The 24,000-nt window shown below is 28.5% G+C and overlaps 2 protein-coding genes across 4 annotated transcripts in view; both read right to left on the bottom strand.

Annotated features, from left to right (window-relative positions):
• Nucleotides 1-13,488, bottom strand: part of LOC111615806 (dynein heavy chain 2, axonemal-like) — a 20,244-nt gene extending 6,756 nt beyond the window's left edge. The window contains exons 1-4 of one of the 3 annotated variants that reach the window (XM_023357240.1): nucleotides 13,277-13,488; nucleotides 10,940-11,156; nucleotides 2,699-2,845; nucleotides 898-1,065 (exon numbers count right to left, since the gene is read on the bottom strand). In XM_023357240.1, the coding sequence (XP_023213008.1) occupies nucleotides 898-1,065; nucleotides 2,699-2,845; nucleotides 10,940-11,156; nucleotides 13,277-13,435 (691 nt within the window). In that variant the 5' untranslated portion in view covers nucleotides 13,436-13,488. Of the gene's footprint in view, nucleotides 1-62; nucleotides 1,066-1,776; nucleotides 2,357-2,698; nucleotides 2,846-10,939; nucleotides 11,157-13,276 lie in introns of those variants that run through there. The other 2 variants (XM_023357239.1, XM_023357241.1) reach the window with 2 other exon arrangements.
• Nucleotides 13,489-17,418: 3,930 nt separating this feature from the next.
• LOC111615807 (dynein heavy chain 2, axonemal-like) lies at nucleotides 17,419-20,903 on the bottom strand. Its single transcript, XM_023357243.1, has 3 exons — nucleotides 20,692-20,903; nucleotides 18,355-18,571; nucleotides 17,419-17,432 (listed from the first exon to the last, which is right to left on the bottom strand). Exons 1-3 carry the CDS (start codon nucleotides 20,848-20,850, stop codon nucleotides 17,419-17,421), a joined length of 390 nt encoding a protein of 129 aa, XP_023213011.1. The 5' UTR covers nucleotides 20,851-20,903.
• Nucleotides 20,904-24,000: the final 3,097 nt, after the last annotated feature.

A 24,000-nucleotide genomic window follows, 5' to 3' on the forward strand; every position in this document is an offset into this window, starting at 1 on the left:
CCATTCCAAAAGATGCGTTCCAGCAGTGTTTCCAGCAATGGCAGGAACGCTGGGAGAAGTGTATACATTACCAAGGAGACTACTTTGAAGGGGATTAGGGTTTTGTACCTCAAAGTCAATAAATTTATTTTTGCCGACCAAAGGTCCGATACTTTTTGAACAGACCTTGTATAGTCGATGCTGCTGCAAAATTGGTTGCAAATCTAATAGATGCAAATGCTACAAAGAAAAAAAATTATGTAATTCCAAATGTCATGAAAATCTTAATTGCTCAAATAAATAACTAAAAAACATTTAATTTTTTATATAATTTATACCAAAAATTGTTAATAATACTTAATGACCCGTCAATTTGATAAATGAATCAATATTTATCACACTGCACGCCCTATTTGGTCATTATTCATAATGCCTAATTAATCACTTTGTCCATACCAACTTTGGTTGATATTTGTCCAACAGTTCTTTCTATATGGAGATCTGAACTCTTACTCTATATAAATTAATAAGTAATTAATAACAAGTAAATTAATTTTGAAATTAACTATGGTGTATTGTCAATTTCAAATATTTGTTAACTATGGTAACAAAAATGTAAATTTTCATTTATTTTTTAATAATAAAATATAGAAATAAAATTTAGTTTAGTTTATTAGTTTGCAATGCCACTTATTTATCCCAGTGGCTTTAAAGTATTCCTTAAACAATAATCCCCATTAAAATCTGACTTCACTTCATACAAACTGTAGATAAACATCTATGCCTGAAATGGATTCAAAGTTATGATCTGAATTAGAAACAGCTTAACATATTTTCATATTACATAAAACTTTCATATAGATTAAGTGTTATGTAGTCTTAATAATAGAATATATGCATAAATACTAATAAACAAACCTTCTCGAAATTCATTTTCATTATATGAATCATTAAGTTTTATTTGGAAAAGAGAATAACCACAAATATATGTTGAGAGTTTTGATAATGTCTGTTTACCAACTCCACTTGAACCCAACAAAAGCATATTTCCTCTTGCACAATGAAGAATGCGACAAATTCTGCAAACTTAATTAAATATATTAATTAATATCAAAATTTTAAATACATTTTTTTTATTTAATACATACAGTATACATAATTTTTATAAATTATAACTTCTATTAATTTTTTAGTTTCACAGTTAGTTTGTGATGTTTGATTATTTTATTTATATTGTCAATTAATTACAGTATTAAAATAAAAAACTTAAATATGAATTTTCAATTAGAACTAATATAAAATTTAAAATATTTTGTTTAATATAAAAATTGTTTTAGAGTGTTGAACAAATTAGATTTTTTCACATATTTTCATTCTGTATTTTATATATTGCACATTTACAATAGAATTTGAAAAATTAAAATATAAAAAAAAATCTATAATATGATTATAATTTTAATCACTTTATATCTTATTTATAATGTATATGATTGTATGGTTAACTTGAAGTTGGCTTCTTTTAGAAAGCTAAAAACATTCCTTTATTAAATAATTTTTGTTAGATTCTTACTTAATATCCATTGATGTTCATCTTCAACAAATATAAATATAATTCTCATTTTTAATAACTAGGATTTAAGTTTGTTTTAGTTAAATTCAAACTATTAACTATAAATCAAATTTCTTCTCTAGCCATACAAAAATTTGAATACATTAAACTTTAATAGAAGTGCAAATTTTTCTAATGATGTGATCATAGAACTTATTGTTAATTATTATGAAACATGTTACTTTTAAAAAATATTTCAGTTAAGATTTTTTTTACTTTTGACTCTTTCTGTCCTGAGAGCATTAAGAGTACCTTTTTTAATCAAACATATTGTGAATTCAGCTAAGCCTACAATGTAGTACTGTGTGTTCAGCTTTCCAACTTAATTTTTTCACTCAAGATAATTTACTCATTGTGTAAAGATTCATTATCTCTGATTATATATTAGACTCGTAACATGAAATGAAGAAATTGTTTAGTTATGTGCATTTTATGTTGGAGCAGTTTGCATGCAAATCAGTGTTTTATATAAATTTTATTTATTGATTTGAATGCAACATGAGTTATTATATATAATATTGTGAAAGATTACTGTATATACTTAGATGTAAATAAAATACCAAATACTTAAATAAAATGTATTTAACACTTCTCCATACAGAATTTACAATATATGATGATTATGTATCACTTTACTCTTGACCCCATCCATGTGCCTTTATTATGTATGCGAGACCCTGGGCTGGGATGAAAAACATTCTTTTAACCATGTACTGTATACAAACAAAAACGAATCTTGATCTTCATGATTAATTAAAATTAAGAGAACTAAATTAGGAAGGAAAAATAAAATAAAATGATTTTATATTATAACCACATAATAAAAAAGTAGAAAAATTAGTAAATTAAAATTTTTATAAGACAAGACGAACAAAAAAGGAAATGTTAGTTAAGGTACAAGGTTCATTCAACATCAAATGAAAGACTATGTTGAATTGTATTAATAAATGATCGTCTTTCTTGGGAACTGATCTGGTCCAATTTCACCTGGTAACGGACAAAGACCAATCTGGGACCAATAATGCTCAAACTTAACTCTTTACAATTGCATTATAATTTAAAATTTTTTTCTTGTTTAAAATAAAGTTTGATATAAAAAGTGACACTTACTATACTTAATTGTATCTTCAAACAAAATTAAATTTATTGGAGAAGTATATTCTAAATTGTTGTATTGTTGTAAAACATTTTGAAGAAATTCTGTAAGACTGTTCTGATCTACTTCCATATAAATCTTGCTTTCATGTGTAAAATCACCTTTAATTATAAAATATAATATGTTAACAAAATCTAAATAAAACAAATACATAATGAATTTCTGAATAAGATCACAATTTTATAATTAAATTTATTTATAATTGAATTTATTAGTCAAAAATATTTATTTAACTTAAATGTACTCAATAATGATAATTTCATTTTTTTGTTTTTTTTACATAAACAAGCTAACTTACATAAGATTAAAATGAAATTTTGTTAAAATCTTGATTAATAATGAATCTTAAAAACAGCATTCAACATTTATACTTTATAACTTTTAAACAGCAGATTTTTTAAAAATCTTTGAGTAACTTGCACATTTTAATATTACAAAAAGTATAATAATAAAGCAAACCTGAGAATTAAAATACAAACTTTAAAAAATAAATACTACAGGTCTAAAAGTAATAGAAAATTTAATAGAATTTGAACTCTCTTCAATAAAATTTCTCTTAAAGTTCATTTGCTTGTGAATAAATAATTTAAATAAGCTTTCCGTATATTGTTCTTGTAATATCAATTTTGATTATTACATTACACTATCAAAAATATGTTAATCCAGAAAAAATAATTTCTTTTTTAATTAGCCTAAATTTGAAATTCAGCTGTTTAACAATACATTAAACATGTCTAAAAACAAAAATACAATGTTTAGAACAGTATTTATAACAGTAGGAAAATGCTATTACTTTAGTTTAAAATGCATAAGTTATTGAAATGTTTGCTCTGGATATAAAGATCTTTCTTATCTATTCTCATTTCATTTCTGAAACTTCTGATGAGGGTCTCGAGAAATAGCAACTTTTAGGGTTCATACCCACTGCACTAACATAAAAGACACATTGAAAAAGCTTGACAAGATTAGAAGCATAGTGACCACACATGAGTTCAATCAACACATCATATATTATATAATTAATACATATGCTTATCATGGGGCTTCTGCCTCTTAGGGTGACTACTACCCCACAATCTGTGGAAATAGCAGTCACACACAACAAATTGCTTGACAGCACATTCCATAAGGCCATTAAATTGGAGACGATACAATATGATACCTTTTATAGCCTACTACAAAATGATAATTGATCATAACACAGCTTCTGGCATTTAAGAAATACCATTCCTCCTAGGACACAAAGACCACATTAGTAAACAGGTTAAACATCTCAACCTTCCAATACAGCTCAAAGAATATCAATATGATATATGTACAGCAAAAGGCACAATGACATTAGAAATCATGGTCACAGACCCAAAAAACATTTCCCACTTTGATGATGTAAAATTCCTAAAAATGGCCAGGAATCAAGTTACCATAAAAGTCATTGAAAAAATAACAATATACATAAACATGCTATGAAAAATTTATGCATTAATCATAAAGATGTTTAGTTGCCTGCCCACAGCTTGGCAGTACATTTTTAACCAGTAAAATGAAGCCATTGATACTATGTCTTTAATTTTAGTTTATTATGTATTTCATTCATTCATAGTTTATTTTTTGTTTTAATTTTTTTTTTTATGTATTCTATAAACATCTCAAAGTCAGATGTTTTAAGCCAAACGATCTCTATATTGAATCAATCTACTTTACTGCTAGCCTGATTCAATACAGCAATTGTTTGGCTTATTAATGTATTTTTTTATTTATTTATCTTTTGTATTCATCTTACTTATTTATTCTTGCTTCATTTCTAAAGCCATTAAAATTTTCTTCACAACTTCACAATTTTCTTACTGGTCATGTAAATGAATCAAACACTTCAAAGACCACTTAAGAATTTTAATTAAATATGTTGAAGACAAATGTTTTTGATCTACATTTAAGAACCTGAAGCAGATCTTAGATGCAGATCAAAAACATTTGTCTTTAACATATTCAATTAATTTCTGTTAAAGAAAAATATTTAATTTTTGTTATGCTGGGTTCCACCACCAGGGTGTGTTATGTAGTTTGCACATCGGCAACACTGCCACGTCTTCCTCACTTCTTGTTCTCGCTTTCACGCTGTACAGTCTATAAAATAAAACCAATCTTTGTCTTCCAGTTTGGAGTGTCTTTTATCAGGTTATGGGCCCAGGCCACGTCAGGATAAGTCAATTTTAATCGAAGAATTAAGTATCTGAACTTCATTGATCAAGTCATCTTACTAAAAAGGAATCTGTAAATAATACCTTTACTATTGCTAAACTGAAGGGTGGTGAAAACTGGAACTTATGGAAGTTTAGAGTAGAAGTTCACATGCGGTCCAAAGGATGGATAGACATATTGCGTGAATCACCGACAGACAAAGAAAGATTGAGACTAGACGAAAAAAGTGTAAGATATTGTTGTATCTCTTGTAGAAGACAGAGTTTTGTCCCATCTAATAAGTTGTAAAACAGCATCTGAAATGTGGAAGAAATTGACTAGTCTATTTGAACCCAAATCATCTATTGGAAAGTATCTTTTACAAAAAAAATTCTTTGACTATGAATTTCAAGCAAAAGGAATAGGAACGCATATCTCTGATTTAGAGAACATTGTAGAAAAATTGAAGGCGCAAGATGATGAGATCTCTGAAACTATGCTTATGACTACAATAATTTCTTCCCTGCCACCTAAATATGCACACTTTGTAACTGCCTGGGAATCTGTCGTTGAAAAAGAACGTACTTTGCACAATCTAACATCCAGGCTGCTTCTTGAAGAGTGTAGACTTACAGAGAATAACTCCAATAAAGAAAAACTGGACAATGTTGCACTTCAATCTCATAAAATCCACAATACCAAAGCAATAAGAGATTTCCATGCCACTTTTGTGATAAAATTGGTCATTTCATAGCTCAGTGTCCAGCTAGGCTACAAAAAGAAAAGGAAAAGAGGACAACAAGAAAGAACAATAGAAGGAAAGCAGCATTCATCGGTTTGAATATGGCGTAGGTAGGACCAAGTGAAAACTCGTGGATTGCAGACAGTGGAGCCAGTGATCACATGTGCACAAAGAAAGAATGGTTTCTAAATTATTCAGAATTTGATAAACCAACGTTGATAAAGATTGGCGACGGATCATATCTTAAAGCTTATGGATCAGGCAAAGTTGAACTTTTAGCTAATAATGGCAACTAAAACACTTTATCAAGTCTCAACAATGTCCTATACGTTCCAAATCTGAAGTTTAATCTATTCTCATTCAGCTCAGCATCAGATAGAGGCTTCAGTATGATTTACAACAGAAGAGGTTGTAGACTTGTTCAAGACAATGAAGTATTTGCTATCAGAACAAAGAAAGAAAAGCTATACTATATGCAATTTGAAAAATACCTGAAAAACACAGCTTTCGTTGGAACACTCAGGAAGAAGGAAAACATAAGAAAATTCCATGAATGATTAGCTCATCAAAACATTAAACGAGTTCAAGAAATTTTAAGGAAATGTGGAATAGAGTACAAAGATAACCCTGACTTCTTTTGTGAATCCTGCATGAAAGGAAAACATCGAATTCCCTTCAAGTTAAGTACTTCAAGAGCAAAAGCATCAGGTGAATTATTACACATCGATCTATGTGGACCTATGGAGACAGAATCTGTAGGAGGAGCTCGCTATTTCCTGCTTGTAAAAGATGACCTAAGTCACTTCAGAATTGTATACTTCTTAAAAGGAAAGAATGAAGCCAAAGACAGAATCGGAAAATGCATCAAATACATTAAAAATAACTTAAACTACAAAGTCAAAATAATAAGACAGACAATGGTAAAGAAGTTAACCGTTTAATCAAAGAAACCGAAGAAGAAGAAAGAATTGTTCATCAGTTATCCTGTAAATACTCGCCAAAACAAAACGGTAGAATAGAAAGAGAAATGTGAACAATCATTGAAGCAGCTAGAACAATGATCCATGCAAAAGGATTATCCAAGTCACTTTGGATAGAAGCTGTAAACACAGCTGTACATGTTATAAATCTAACTGGAAGAAGTAGTGTTGAAGGAAAAACACCAAATGAAGTTTGGTACAACAAAAATGTAGATATAAGTACAGTAATACCCCGAACTTACGTGATAGGTGGGATCAAGCGATAACCGTGTAAGTCGAATTCGCGTAAGTCGGGGTATAATTTCGCAATTTGTGTAAAATCCAAGTCAAATGTATGTAAGCTAATAAATGTTCTCGTTAATCTTATCTCGCCTTTTGGTTCGTTCACGGTTGCAAGAAATCGCCACATAGAGTCTCTCAAGTCTCCTTAGATATAACAAACACAGAAATAAATAACACAAAATAAATTGTAGCTATGCATCGATTCCTCGCGACACATCCGAACATGTAAGCTGAACAATAGTGTGCGGGGAGTGAGTAATCAAGGGTTGTGTGGCGCTCAAACAAAAGATGAATCAACGAGATTTGAAAATCACGTAACTCCGGGTTCACGTAAGTCGGGGTAGCGTAAGTCGAGGTATTACTGTAAATTACATGTGTTTGGAGAAACTGCACATGACCATGTACCTAAGGAAAAACGTTTAAAATGGTACGCTAAGAGTAAAAAAAGTTTGTTTGTGGGCTATGGATATAACACCAAAGGCTTTAGAATCTATTTTCCCGAAGATGATGATGTCCAGATCATTCGCGATGTAGAATTTAACGATGAAAAACAAACTGAAAATTCACAGTCAGATAAAATACCATCTGAAAAGAATATAACTCTAGATCTGAATGAAGAAAACTCAATCCCTGTTAAAAGTAATACTGAAGAAGAAGAATCCGAATCAGCTTTAGAAGAAGCATGTGAAGAAATGAAACAAGAAAATAGAGAAAGTCAAACAGAAAACAAAACATACAATTTAAGAAGTAAGAATGAAATTAAACTGCCATCAAGGTACGATCATCATGCAACGATTGCAGACTGTGAACAGATATCTACTTCAGAAGCCATAACTGAACCAAAGTGGAAGAAGGCAAAGGAAGCTAAAGGTAAACCATACAGAGAACTAATAAGTAGGCTCCTATATTTGTCCACTATTAGTAGACCAGATATAACATTTGCTGTAAATTACCTAAGTAGATACGTAGAAAACCCAAAACACCGTCACTGGACTCAAGCTAAGAGAATTTTGAGATACCTAAAAGGAACTACTGATTATGGAATCTTATACAATGGTAACGAAAAACTAGCTCTGTATAGTGATGCAGACTTTGCTGGGAATTTGGAAGATTTGACGTTCCACATCAGGATACTTACTAATGTACTCAGGAGGAGCAATATCGTGGCACTCCAGAAAACAAAGAACTGTTGCACTATTCACTGCTGAAGCAGAATACGTTTCTGCCAGTGAAGCTATTAGAGAAATGCTGTTTATGAGAAAATTCAGATTAGAACTAAAAATGCTAACTAAGGAATATACAGTAATGTATGTTGACAACAACAGTGCAATTTACATGATTACTAAAGATGATAAGAAAGCATCTAAATGAACCAAACATATTGACGTTAAATACCATTTTGTAAAGGAAAAGATAGGAACAGAAATAACAGTAAAGCATGTAGACAGCAACGAATAGTTAGGTGATACATTTACAAAACCACTATCTCGGATTAAGTTTGAGTACTTTAGAAATTGTATGAGAGTCTGTAAATTTAAATGAGACTGCTTCCTATGCACTCTGGACCTATCTCTTAATTCTTTTTGTATCTTAGATCTTGATTGTAGTGAGTGTAACAAAAATGTAAAAATTTAGGAGGAGTGTTAAAGAAAAATATTTAATTTTTGTTATGCTGGGTTCCACCACCAGGGTGCGTTATGTAGTTTGCACATCGGCAACACTGCCACGTGTTCCTCACTTCTTGTTCCCGCTTTCACACTGTACAGTGTGTAAAATAAAACCTCTCTTTGTCTTCCAGTTTGGAGTGTCTTTTATCAATTTCTCAACTGGTCCTATATAAAGATTTTGAAATGTCTGAAGTCATTATAAAACTTTTCAATTTTTAAAATTTTTAAATTGTATGTATTCTATTGTGGCTTACCACCTTAATATTGGTGACAATGTCTGATCTAGATAAAAGAATGAGTAGCATCAAAAGAAAGAAAACAAAAGCCCTAGGATGTGAGGACAAGGGAAGGTGTGTGCAGAGAACTCTGGGAAAAGAAAAAACCAGAAGAAAAGCACTTGTGATAAGGGAGAGAAAAGTAAGTGGTGAGGATCGTGGGCCTGGTAAGAACATGTAAAAATTTAGAAGACTAGGATTGTGAAAAGTAAGTGAAAAGGGATTTCCAAAGACTGCTGGAAAATATGAAACTTGATTGACTATTTTATGATTCTTGTGTAAGTTACGAACTGTTGTTCCAACTCCATACATTAAAGTTATTATGTTAATTATTGCCCTTGTCTTATTGAACCCTGAAAACAATGGATCAACATGAACACGTGTGACAGGCATTATTACAGCTACCATTCAGTTCTTCCATTCTGTTTCTTAATTGTAGATATCTTCTACCTACATCTATACTTCTATGTTTACCTATTTATAACAAAGTTGTTCTTTCCTCCTGCACATTAAATATCATATTCCAATCCATTAGTAATTTGGTCCTGAGGATGGCTGCATCCTCATGCCAAATCATTAGTCAAAAATGTTTGATAAATAAAATATTTCTGCTGGAAGAGGATAGAACTGTTATCATTTATATGTACATGTCTACCAAATATAATTTATATATTTATGTCAGTTTATTTTGAAACATTTAAATTCTTTGAACTTTATTATAAAATACCGTTAAATTATTTTATTAATACTAAGAAGAAAACATACTTTTTGTATTACAGATCAAACTGAACTTTTATCATTTTATACTTTTATTTTAATTTGACAAATAAAGTTGGTCTTTAAAATGTTAATAAACATTAGACATCAATTTACAAGAAAATATATTTATATTTTATACCATAAGTTAAAATAGAAAATATAAAAATCCCATTTAATAAACAGAAGATATGATTAAATAGTGATTTTTTGTAGATCACAATACAACCAAATCTCTAAATATAAAATAGTGTGTTAGTAAAAGTCAGCATAATATATAAAAATTTTATTTGTAGATTAAATTTCAATCAAATTATAAAGCATTTAAACTATATTGTCTCTAATAAATATATTAATATTCACAATATTGTATACAAATCTAAATAATGTTACCTACAGAAAAAATATTTAAATTGTTTTAAATTTGATAAATAAAAACTGCTTAAAAAGATTAAAATATATCTTTTCATTTTACAAATTAAAAAATTATAATTAGAAAAATGCAGAAGTATAGTAAAAATATACTTTATAATATTAACAATATCAATCATTAGATTATCCTTAAACCACCATTACCAATATTAAAAGAACTTTCATATCTCAATTAGATTTTTTAACTGAAATGATTTCTGTTATAATGTTTTTATGTTCCCTCATCTTTCAGTTTTGCCTTAACAGAAATAGCTTGTTGAGTTATTAATTTCTTTGATCAAGATGCTAAACAAGTTGTTGATAATGTCATCTGCTAATGAATAAATAAATCAATCATCTCAAAACATAAAATGTAAATGAAAATATGACATAGTGGTGTCATAAAAATAACCAAACATTTGGTTTTCATTTGTTATTTTGTTAACCAACATTTGATATTTGGTTAACTACATCAAAACATGCTTGTTGGTTAGTTACTGGTTTGTATTTAGTTTACTGTAGATAATGGATATGTCGAGGAAGTTAACATTGGAGTCGCTCTTCTGGTCCAGATGCAATGTTAAACCGTAAGGGTTGTTGTTGAGTTTGTTTAAAAAAATTGCAGGTTAGGCTCTTCGCGCCAAAGTATGAAAATGTCATCAAACTTTCTTTTTTTAAACAAACTCAACAACAACCCTTACGGTTTAACATTGCATCTGGACCAGAAGAGCGACTCCAATGTTAACTTCCTCGACATATCCATTACGTGCAAGCAAGGGGAGATCTGGACTGATATTTACTGTAGATATTTAATGATCTCAAAATAAATGAAAAATTATATTCTGAGATTTTTTAAGCAGTTTTTCATTTTTAATACATTTATGAGTTAAATACATAAACTTACAAAAAAGTGGATATCTTTTTTCTGGAAAAAGATTATTTAATGTTTGATTAGAAAGTAATTTAAGTTTATCATGGAGAAATAAGAAAAACTGCTGTATATCTTGATCTGAGGCAAGTTTATCTGAAAAAACAGCTATGCACTCATGAATCCACAAACGATTGAAACTTTCTAAAGTATCAATGTAATCTTTGTTGGCACAAAGTAATCCTTCAACTACCTAAATAATAAAAATTATAATTAACTTTACTAAAAATTTATTTCAATATAATTATTATTATATAATACTTTTTGCTTTTTTTTAAGTTTATATGATTCAAACTGCTTTAGATATTTTATTGAAGTGTTACAAAAACATTCTTAACAAATTCAAATATTTTCAATTATTCAATCACTTAACTAAATAATTTTTATTCTCCTTTTAATTAATTAAAAATAAATTTTGGTTGTTCTTAAGTAAACAAAAATTACAAAAATTTTACAAATAATATATTTAAATACATTAAAAATTATTATATTTATTAAAAAAAATTTAAAGTAATCTGAAAAATTTTTTTGAATAGTTACGATATATCAGTAAAATATTATTTCACACATTGGTATTCTTAATTTGTAAGTATATTATTTAAGAATCATTTACTAAGTTTTCAAAATTTTAATTTGTTATTATTTTAATGTTTCAAAATGTTTCTTTTATTATATAAAGTGTTTAATCTATTGTTCCAAATTGATATAAACTGTTACTTTAAAGATTTTAATTAAATAAGATAAAAAAATTATATAAAAAATATACTGAAATGCAATTTCGCATTTAATATTACTTGTAAGTCAAATTTAAATATATTTTAAACATATAGTAAATTATATTTTAAATATTTAAACTAAACTCTATATAGAAATTCTTAGTTATTTCAAATAATAGACTCATAGGAGAATATAAAATTATGTTTACCTAAGTCTTTTCAAAAATATCTTTCCTGAGTTTTATGTAAAAAAGTCAAACATGAAGACAATTTTTATAAAAAATCATCTATTCATTTGTATTATTTTCCACAAAAGAATTTACAACATTAAAATTATACTATAAATGAGCAATTATTTATTGTGATATCATCACAATGCAGGGCTGCAATTATTAATCAAATGCTAATTTTTTGATATGATATTTGATGATATTTGAAGAGCATATAATTAATATGCTCTTCAAATATCAAATTATATGCTCTTCACCTCAAATTAGCAGTGTCTTGTCCTTGTACATTGTACTTTTTCTACTAGCAAAAGAGTCATGTTGGTCATCTATCTAACTCCTTTTAGGGAAAATTTTTGAATTGAAATAACATCAATTCTGGTGCAAACCAGAAGTTCATATATAGTTAATCGGGGCCTCCTGCCCCTAAGCTTTCCATATCTGGTCTGACTTTCATCTAACTCCATTTTCAAAATTAAGAAAGGACACACAGACAGATGGATGGATGAACGACAGTGGAAATTTATAGGTCTACAATTTTTTCAAATGGCAGTCTGATGACTTTCAAATAACGTTTTATAAAATTAAATTTACTTCACATTTAAATGTATGTTAAAGCATTCATTTCTTAAGTACTAGTAAAAAAAATATAACTGAAATACAGTAGAGCGTCGCTTATCCAAATCAATTCGGGACTGAGGTTGTTCGGATAACTTATTTTTCGGATAACCGATTATGTATGAAAAAATATATTAACCTATCCTATGTTGAAATTCTTCTTTGTTGCATGTCGCTTTGTGTTGAATTTTCGTTGATGTTAAGCCTAATGTAAATTTTTTAAAATAATAATCGTGGCTATTGTCTCATTAAAAATTATTTCTTTATTTTGTACAAACAAAATAAATATATTGAAAAATATAAAAACAAAAAAATTATATTTTGGAAGTTAATCTAGTATCAAAAACGTTCCATTCAGCACAACACAGTCTGACGGGAACGCTTTCAGTTAACCGCCGCTTCGGTTGATCAGCTTTTGGATAAATGACGCTCTACTGTATATAAAAAATCCATTTCTAATTTACATGTATAATTGTTCCCATAACTTGGGATAAATACAAAATATTTAAATACATTAAAATTTTATGGATTTGTGAGGGAACACAAATTTATTTTTTAGACTGCAAAACAGTTAATTAATTAATGAAAAATATAATGAAATTAAAAATGTCAGTTAATTTTGAATTATTCCATACATCCACAATAATAATGTTTTAAAAGTTATTGTACAGTATATACTACTTCTAAAAATAATATGTATATGAATAACTAACTTCTATTCTTTTGTAAAAACTACTATATTTTTAACTTACTCTTGCAATATCTCTTATACTGAACATGTAATGAATGTGTGATGGTGAAGGATGAATATTGTTCAAAATGTCGTAATATAGTTCAATAGTTCTTTGAATAATATTATTTCCAAATAATTTAATATGGTCACCAAATTCAGCTAATTTCCGAGCCAGCATTGAACCAAAAATATGAAGTAATTCATTTTTCTGAAAAAAAGTTTCAAATGAGAGTTAAGAATTTCATGTTAAACTGAATATAATAATTGTATTGTATATTAATGTAATTTATACTTTTGTTTAGTCATTTTTATAAATTATATATAAACCTACTTTAAATATATTTCCCATATTTGATAAATGTTAATTAAATATAGAGTAAAAAATGCAAACCTATGAACCTTATAAATGAAATTCCGGTATAGTTTAATACAGATAAAATACAAATGTTTCTGATCTACATAGATGATCTTCAGGTTAATGTGTTCAAAACAATAAGAAATAAAATGAATGATTATTTATTCTGACATCATCACAATGCTGGTCTGCAATTTTTAATCATATTTTTAATTTATTTAATTTAAAATATATGCTCTCCACCTCAAATTAGTAGTATCTTGTCCCTGTACATTATACTTTTCCTTTAACAGTAGAGTTGTGCTAATCATTTATTAACTGCTTTTAACTGCTATTAAAACTTTTGAATTGAAATAACATGATTTCCAGTTTGCACCAAAAGTCATGTTATTGTCAATTGTGCCTCACTAAGGTTTTTACAACTGGTCTTGGATTTCATCTACCTAATTCTGTTCTCAAAATTAAGAAAAGACATATGAACAGCAAACAGATAGATAGATGACAGTGGGAATTTGTAGGTCTACAATTTTTTTCAAATTGCAGCGCAGCAAAGTACAATTATAAAATTAATTATAAGTGTTTTAATTTGGTAAGTCATATTTATAATATTTTAGATTATCTATCTTGAAAACCTTTGACATTATAATACTGTGCAGTCGACCCCCCTATAACACGAGTTCCTATAGTTCGGATTCCTATATGACGGCAAAAAAATTGCGATGGTATCTGTACAAACATAGTAAAAAAAACTCATATAATTTGGTAAAACGTCATCGGGCAGCCAAACTACTTTCCGCCATCCAGCACCACACTACGGAGAGTTTAGGCGAGTAAGTTGAGTTTACTATCGTCTGTACAGTATGTAAATTAGGTACCGTAAGTCTAATACAGCACTAATTTTATACACTTCTTGTGAAAGAAACATTTCTTATTCAACGGCCATAAAAATTATTTATATTAATGATGTCTCCAAAGTTCAAGGAAGTTTTTGCAGAAAAATAACTTATCAGAAATCGTGGCCACCATTTGGTGCGTTGCTCTGTGACGAAAACAAGCTTAAGCAATGGGGTAGTCGAACGGTGCACACTCGGTAAGTAATCCTACAATTTTTTTTTTATAACATAGTTTATACGGATTATTCCCAAAAATATATACATGTTTTGGAAATGTTGAGTCGAATTAGTCTAGGAATTGATTAATTTTATGGAAGAAAACCTTTCAAACAGCTGTAGTCCATAAACTTCACACGTGTCGAACTGTGATTGGCAAGGTCTCCTAAAACATCAATTTCATAAAAAACGGAACGTATCTACCGTGTTACAGGGGGGTCGACCGTATTTCCATAAATATAACATGATATAATTTAATATTTATGATTTATATTATAGGTTTAAAGTTTTGATAAGATAATTGATTAAATTATACTAATATTTCGCTATTATATATTTCATCATGTATTTTTATATACATTAACAAAAAACGTATTAACAACAAATTTAAAAAATTCTTCAAAAAAATTATATCTTATTAAAAATATTGTTTAGTTAGGAGATTAACAAATTAATCTTTTTAAAACACTTGCAAAATCTTTTTCAAAAAATTAACTATAATTACTTTCCGAACTATTTTGGAGTTTTAAAAAATAAAAAAACTGTAGTCTGAAGACCACGTGTTCTGTTGTGTGACCAACTCCTTTGGATGGGCATGCTCGACTATGACCAAAGAACCTGGATCAAGGAAAAATATTATGCATGCTCTATAGAAAAAGCAGGACTTTTTGGAAGAAAAAAAAAGAAGACTCGAAGATGAGAGAGTCATGTAACTGTTTCCTTTTTTGTGTTGTTTCTTTTCTTTTAGTGTCTGTTATAGTAAAAGGACAGAAAAGTGATCGGAAGGACTTAAATAAACTTTAAGTTCCTTGCATTAAAGTCATAGTGTGTGTAATTTATTTCTTCAAAGATTTTTCTTTGTTCCTTTACAGGGAATACTCTAAAGATTGAGTACTTCCCACAAAGTTTTAAAATGATAAATAGGGTTCTGGAACCCAAATAAAAAGAAAATTACTGTAGTGCTACAGCACTAATTGTATTGTACACAAATGTAATGTCTTGTTTCGGTTTATCTCATATCAGATTATGGATCCGTGTATGTAAAATTTTCGTTCATGTCGGAAAATCACCTTTTTGTGGTGTGTGCTCACTGATTGGGTGAGGGTTGTAAACGTAGTAATGACGTAGTATGTATCAGGGAGACGGTATAAAAGGGGTGGTTTGCCTGAAGAGTGGACTTTTTTCGTNATCTCTTAATTCTTTTTGTATCTTAGATCTTGATTGTAGTGAGTGTAACAAAAATGTAAAAATTTAGGAGGAGTGTTAAAGAAAAATATTTAATTTTTGTTATGCTGGGTTCCACCACCAGGGTGCGTTATGTAGTTTGCACATCGGCAACACTGCCACGTGTTCCTCACTTCTTGTTCCCGCTTTCACACTGTACAGTCTGTAAAATAAAACCTCTCTTTGTCTTCCAGTTTGGAGTGTCTTTTATCAATTTCTCAACTGGTCCTATATAAAGATTTTGAAATGTCTGAAGTCATTATAAAACTTTTCAATTTTTAAAATTTTTAAATTGTATGTATTCTATTGTGGCTTACCACCTTAATATTGGTGACAATGTCTGATCTAGATAAAAGAATGAGTAGCATCAAAAGAAAGAAAACAAAAGCCCTAGGATGTGAGGACAAGGGAAGGTGTGTGCAGAGAACTCTGGGAAAAGAAAAAACCAGAAGAAAAGCACTTGTGATAAGGGAGAGAAAAGTAAGTGGTGAGGATCGTGGGCCTGGTAAGAACATGTAAAAATTTAGAAGACTAGGATTGTGAAAAGTAAGTGAAAAGGGATTTCCAAAGACTGCTGGAAAATATGAAACTTGATTGACTATTTTATGATTCTTGTGTAAGTTACGAACTGTTGTTCCAACTCCATACATTAAAGTTATTATGTTAATTATTGCCCTTGTCTTATTGAACCCTGAAAACAATGGATCAACATGAACACGTGTGACAGGCATTATTACAGCTACCATTCAGTTCTTCCATTCTGTTTCTTAATTGTAGATATCTTCTACCTACATCTATACTTCTATGTTTACCTATTTATAACAAAGTTGTTCTTTCCTCCTGCACATTAAATATCATATTCCAATCCATTAGTAATTTGGTCCTGAGGATGGCTGCATCCTCATGCCAAATCATTAGTCAAAAATGTTTGATAAATAAAATATTTCTGCTGGAAGAGGATAGAACTGTTATCATTTATATGTACATGTCTACCAAATATAATTTATATATTTATGTCAGTTTATTTTGAAACATTTAAATTCTTTGAACTTTATTATAAAATACCGTTAAATTATTTTATTAATACTAAGAAGAAAACATACTTTTTGTATTACAGATCAAACTGAACTTTTATCATTTTATACTTTTATTTTAATTTGACAAATAAAGTTGGTCTTTAAAATGTTAATAAACATTAGACATCAATTTACAAGAAAATATATTTATATTTTATACCATAAGTTAAAATAGAAAATATAAAAATCCCATTTAATAAACAGAAGATATGATTAAATAGTGATTTTTTGTAGATCACAATACAACCAAATCTCTAAATATAAAATAGTGTGTTAGTAAAAGTCAGCATAATATATAAAAATTTTATTTGTAGATTAAATTTCAATCAAATTATAAAGCATTTAAACTATATTGTCTCTAATAAATATATTAATATTCACAATATTGTATACAAATCTAAATAATGTTACCTACAGAAAAAATATTTAAATTGTTTTAAATTTGATAAATAAAAACTGCTTAAAAAGATTAAAATATATCTTTTCATTTTACAAATTAAAAAATTATAATTAGAAAAATGCAGAAGTATAGTAAAAATATACTTTATAATATTAACAATATCAATCATTAGATTATCCTTAAACCACCATTACCAATATTAAAAGAACTTTCATATCTCAATTAGATTTTTTAACTGAAATGATTTCTGTTATAATGTTTTTATGTTCCCTCATCTTTCAGTTTTGCCTTAACAGAAATAGCTTGTTGAGTTATTAATTTCTTTGATCAAGATGCTAAACAAGTTGTTGATAATGTCATCTGCTAATGAATAAATAAATCAATCATCTCAAAACATAAAATGTAAATGAAAATATGACATAGTGGTGTCATAAAAATAACCAAACATTTGGTTTTCATTTGTTATTTTGTTAACCAACATTTGATATTTGGTTAACTACATCAAAACATGCTTGTTGGTTAGTTACTGGTTTGTATTTAGTTTACTGTAGATAATGGATATGTCGAGGAAGTTAACATTGGAGTCGCTCTTCTGGTCCAGATGCAATGTTAAACCGTAAGGGTTGTTGTTGAGTTTGTTTAAAAAAATTGCAGGTTAGGCTCTTCGCGCCAAAGTATGAAAATGTCATCAAACTTTCTTTTTTTAAACAAACTCAACAACAACCCTTACGGTTTAACATTGCATCTGGACCAGAAGAGCGACTCCAATGTTAACTTCCTCGACATATCCATTACGTGCAAGCAAGGGGAGATCTGGACTGATATTTACCGTAGATATTTAATGATCTCAAAATAAATGAAAAATTATATTCTGAGATTTTTTAAGCAGTTTTTCATTTTTAATACATTTATGAGTTAAATACATAAACTTACAAAAGAGTGGATATCTTTTTTCTGGAAAAAGATTATTTAATGTTTGATTAGAAAGTAATTTAAGTTTATCATGGAGAAATAAGAAAAACTGCTGTATATCTTGATCTGAGGCAAGTTTATCTGAAAAAACAGCTATGCACTCATGAATCCACAAACGATTGAAACTTTCTAAAGTATCAATGTAATCTTTGTTGGCACAAAGTAATCCTTCAACTACCTAAATAATAAAAATTATAATTAACTTTACTAAAAATTTATTTCAATATAATTATTATTATATAATACTTTTTGCTTTTTTTTAAGTTTATATGATTCAAACTGCTTTAGATATTTTATTGAAGTGTTACAAAAACATTCTTAACAAATTCAAATATTTTCAATTATTCAATCACTTAACTAAATAATTTTTATTCTCCTTTTAATTAATTAAAAATAAATTTTGGTTGTTCTTAAGTAAACAAAAATTACAAAAATTTTACAAATAATATATTTAAATACATTAAAAATTATTATATTTATTAAAAAAAATTTAAAGTAATCTGAAAAATTTTTTTGAATAGTTACGATATATCAGTAAAATATTATTTCACACATTGGTATTCTTAATTTGTAAGTATATTATTTAAGAATCATTTACTAAGTTTTCAAAATTTTAATTTGTTATTATTTTAATGTTTCAAAATGTTTCTTTTATTATATAAAGTGTTTAATCTATTGTTCCAAATTGATATAAACTGTTACTTTAAAGATTTTAATTAAATAAGATAAAAAAATTATATAAAAAATATACTGAAATGCAATTTCGCATTTAATATTACTTGTAAGTCAAATTTAAATATATTTTAAACATATAGTAAATTATATTTTAAATATTTAAACTAAACTCTATATAGAAATTCTTAGTTATTTCAAATAATAGACTCATAGGAGAATATAAAATTATGTTTACCTAAGTCTTTTCAAAAATATCTTTCCTGAGTTTTATGTAAAAAAGTCAAACATGAAGACAATTTTTATAAAAAATCATCTATTCATTTGTATTATTTTCCACAAAAGAATTTACAACATTAAAATTATACTATAAATGAGCAATTATTTATTGTGATATCATCACAATGCAGGGCTGCAATTATTAATCAAATGCTAATTTTTTGATATGATATTTGATGATATTTGAAGAGCATATAATTAATATGCTCTTCAAATATCAAATTATATGCTCTTCACCTCAAATTAGCAGTGTCTTGTCCTTGTACATTGTACTTTTTCTACTAGCAAAAGAGTCATGTTGGTCATCTATCTAACTCCTTTTAGGGAAAATTTTTGAATTGAAATAACATCAATTCTGGTGCAAACCAGAAGTTCATATATAGTTAATCGGGGCCTCCTGCCCCTAAGCTTTCCATATCTGGTCTGACTTTCATCTAACTCCATTTTCAAAATTAAGAAAGGACACACAGACAGATGGATGGATGAACGACAGTGGAAATTTATAGGTCTACAATTTTTTCAAATGGCAGTCTGATGACTTTCAAATAACGTTTTATAAAATTAAATTTACTTCACATTTAAATGTATGTTAAAGCATTCATTTCTTAAGTACTAGTAAAAAAAATATAACTGAAATACAGTAGAGCGTCGCTTATCCAAATCAATTCGGGACTGAGGTTGTTCGGATAACTTATTTTTCGGATAACCGATTATGTATGAAAAAATATATTAACCTATCCTATGTTGAAATTCTTCTTTGTTGCATGTCGCTTTGTGTTGAATTTTCGTTGATGTTAAGCCTAATGTAAATTTTTTAAAATAATAATCGTGGCTATTGTCTCATTAAAAATTATTTCTTTATTTTGTACAAACAAAATAAATATATTGAAAAATATAAAAACAAAAAAATTATATTTTGGAAGTTAATCTAGTATCAAAAACGTTCCATTCAGCACAACACAGTCTGACGGGAACGCTTTCAGTTAACCGCCGCTTCGGTTGATCAGCTTTTGGATAAATGACGCTCTACTGTATATAAAAAATCCATTTCTAATTTACATGTATAATTGTTCCCATAACTTGGGATAAATACAAAATATTTAAATACATTAAAATTTTATGGATTTGTGAGGGAACACAAATTTATTTTTTAGACTGCAAAACAGTTAATTAATTAATGAAAAATATAATGAAATTAAAAATGTCAGTTAATTTTGAATTATTCCATACATCCACAATAATAATGTTTTAAAAGTTATTGTACAGTATATACTACTTCTAAAAATAATATGTATATGAATAACTAACTTCTATTCTTTTGTAAAAACTACTATATTTTTAACTTACTCTTGCAATATCTCTTATACTGAACATGTAATGAATGTGTGATGGTGAAGGATGAATATTGTTCAAAATGTCGTAATATAGTTCAATAGTTCTTTGAATAATATTATTTCCAAATAATTTAATATGGTCACCAAATTCAGCTAATTTCCGAGCCAGCATTGAACCAAAAATATGAAGTAATTCATTTTTCTGAAAAAAAGTTTCAAATGAGAGTTAAGAATTTCATGTTAAACTGAATATAATAATTGTATTGTATATTAATGTAATTTATACTTTTGTTTAGTCATTTTTATAAATTATATATAAACCTACTTTAAATATATTTCCCATATTTGATAAATGTTAATTAAATATAGAGTAAAAAATGCAAACCTATGAACCTTATAAATGAAATTCCGGTATAGTTTAATACAGATAAAATACAAATGTTTCTGATCTACATAGATGATCTTCAGGTTAATGTGTTCAAAACAATAAGAAATAAAATGAATGATTATTTATTCTGACATCATCACAATGCTGGTCTGCAATTTTTAATCATATTTTTAATTTATTTAATTTAAAATATATGCTCTCCACCTCAAATTAGTAGTATCTTGTCCCTGTACATTATACTTTTCCTTTAACAGTAGAGTTGTGCTAATCATTTATTAACTGCTTTTAACTGCTATTAAAACTTTTGAATTGAAATAACATGATTTCCAGTTTGCACCAAAAGTCATGTTATTGTCAATTGTGCCTCACTAAGGTTTTTACAACTGGTCTTGGATTTCATCTACCTAATTCTGTTCTCAAAATTAAGAAAAGACATATGAACAGCAAACAGATAGATAGATGACAGTGGGAATTTGTAGGTCTACAATTTTTTTCAAATTGCAGCGCAGCAAAGTACAATTATAAAATTAATTATAAGTGTTTTAATTTGGTAAGTCATATTTATAATATTTTAGATTATCTATCTTGAAAACCTTTGACATTATAATACTGTGCAGTCGACCCCCCTATAACACGAGTTCCTATAGTTCGGATTCCTATATGACGGCAAAAAAATTGCGATGGTATCTGTACAAACATAGTAAAAAAAACTCATATAATTTGGTAAAACGTCATCGGGCAGCCAAACTACTTTCCGCCATCCAGCACCACACTACGGAGAGTTTAGGCGAGTAAGTTGAGTTTACTATCGTCTGTACAGTATGTAAATTAGGTACCGTAAGTCTAATACAGCACTAATTTTATACACTTCTTGTGAAAGAAACATTTCTTATTCAACGGCCATAAAAATTATTTATATTAATGATGTCTCCAAAGTTCAAGGAAGTTTTTGCAGAAAAATAACTTATCAGAAATCGTGGCCACCATTTGGTGCGTTGCTCTGTGACGAAAACAAGCTTAAGCAATGGGGTAGTCGAACGGTGCACACTCGGTAAGTAATCCTACAATTTTTTGTTTATAGCATAGTTTATACNAAGGGGTGGTTTGCCTGAAGAGTGGACTTTTTTCGTCTCAACCTTGGATTCTAGAAGTTCTGACGGGTCGTTTCGCTGGATCATCTTTGCTACGAGAAAAGGAGAAAGAATGAACTGCTGAGGAGGCTAACTAAAATCCAACTCCATCCACGTGGACATTGTGAGGTTCGACTGAATAGAGGTTCCTAAAGGAAGAGAACATCAACACGAACAATTGTAAGGTGATATTTCTTGTGTTATGTCGGGGATAAAGCAAACCCTCGTGGTATGTAATTAGAACAGATCTTGTATATGTTTCGCGGTTGGAATTGTTCGGTTCAATTCGGCTAGAGTATTTAACCTGAACTGTAAGAGACCGTGATAGTGTAATCGTCACAGAATAAACACGCTTGTTTTCTTTGTTTAACAATTTTGTCATTGTGAAGTCCTTATTCTCCGTTGTCATACCCAACCCTAATACCTAGTATACCCAGGTATACCGGGGATAATACATTACAAAAGTATTGAAATAATAATATCATTGCTATCAAACTTCTAGATCAAAAATAATTGATATTCGCAATACATTTGAAACCTTGTAGTAACTTTAAATTGGATGACTACAAAGTTGAGAATTTTCATATGTTTGAGAAGAATCTGAATTTGAATATAGTCTACATCAGGGATAGTCAACCTTTTTATACCTATCGCCCACTTTTGTATCTCTGTTAGTAGTAAAATTTTCTAACCACTGACTGGTTGCACAGTAACAGTGATTTATAAAGTAGGGAAGTAACTTTGCTTTATAAATTTTATAAAGTAGAGTTACGGCATATAATTATAATTACTTATCAAATGCTTTATGTCAAACTTTTGCTAAGTTTGGCAGAATAAATCTTTACAAAACATCTTACTGTAGTTATATCTATCTTTTTATTTATACTTTGCATATAGAAGCATGAAGTCTGATGAAATTACATTTAATTAATTAAATTATTAATGAGATCCCTGAGGCTGATGCTGCAAAATTAAATACTAAATATCTGGATCAATTTTTGTAAAAAACAAACTAAGGTCTCCTCTTTCAGAAATATTCAGATGGTTTCTTTCTTTGGTCATAATATGATTAACAGCACTAAAGCCTGATTCCACAAGATATGAAGTAAGGAAAGGTATAAGCAAACTGAATATCATTTTCCACATATCTGGATATAAGACAGGCATTTTTTTATTTTGCCATAGGTTTTTATATACACCACTATTGAATTTATGTTTACTTTCTTCATCATATCTAATTTCTAACAGTTCTTCTTGGCAAGTTGTATCAGCCTCTTCAATATTTGCAGTAAAAGGATTTTTCATCCAGTCAGACACCTTCAATTTCAAAATATGTTCACATCGTTTTTCTGTGTCCAATTTAAGTTCATTGAGGTGGCTACTGAATCTGTCAATATCCTCTAGAGTTACATCATCTTTTATAAATGATAATTCAGGAAACTGATGAAATTCTCTCTTCAATAGATTATAATGAAGTAGTTCAAGTTGATCAATAAATAATGACACAATACACAATACAACCTATAAGAGTTTTATTACCTCCATGAAGCTGCAAATTGACATCTATAAATCTCATGAAAACATCCAAATAAAAGGCATCATTTTTTACTGTTTTTAACTGTTGACACAGATTGGTCTCATTATTACTTTCAAAAAATTGTATGACACTATCATATAATGCTAAAAAAATGAGCCAAAGATGTACTCTTTGACAGCCACAAAACTTCTGTGTGCGAAAGTAACGTAATAAAATCTTTGTTATTGTCCTGGCACAGCTGTCAAAACATTCTATTGTGGTTGTTCG

The sequence above is a fragment of the Centruroides sculpturatus genome, unplaced genomic scaffold (genome assembly GCF_000671375.1).
Source record: "Centruroides sculpturatus isolate CEXI.00-Female unplaced genomic scaffold, Cexi_2.0 scaffold2190, whole genome shotgun sequence".
Lineage (NCBI taxonomy): Eukaryota > Metazoa > Arthropoda > Arachnida > Scorpiones > Buthidae > Centruroides > Centruroides sculpturatus.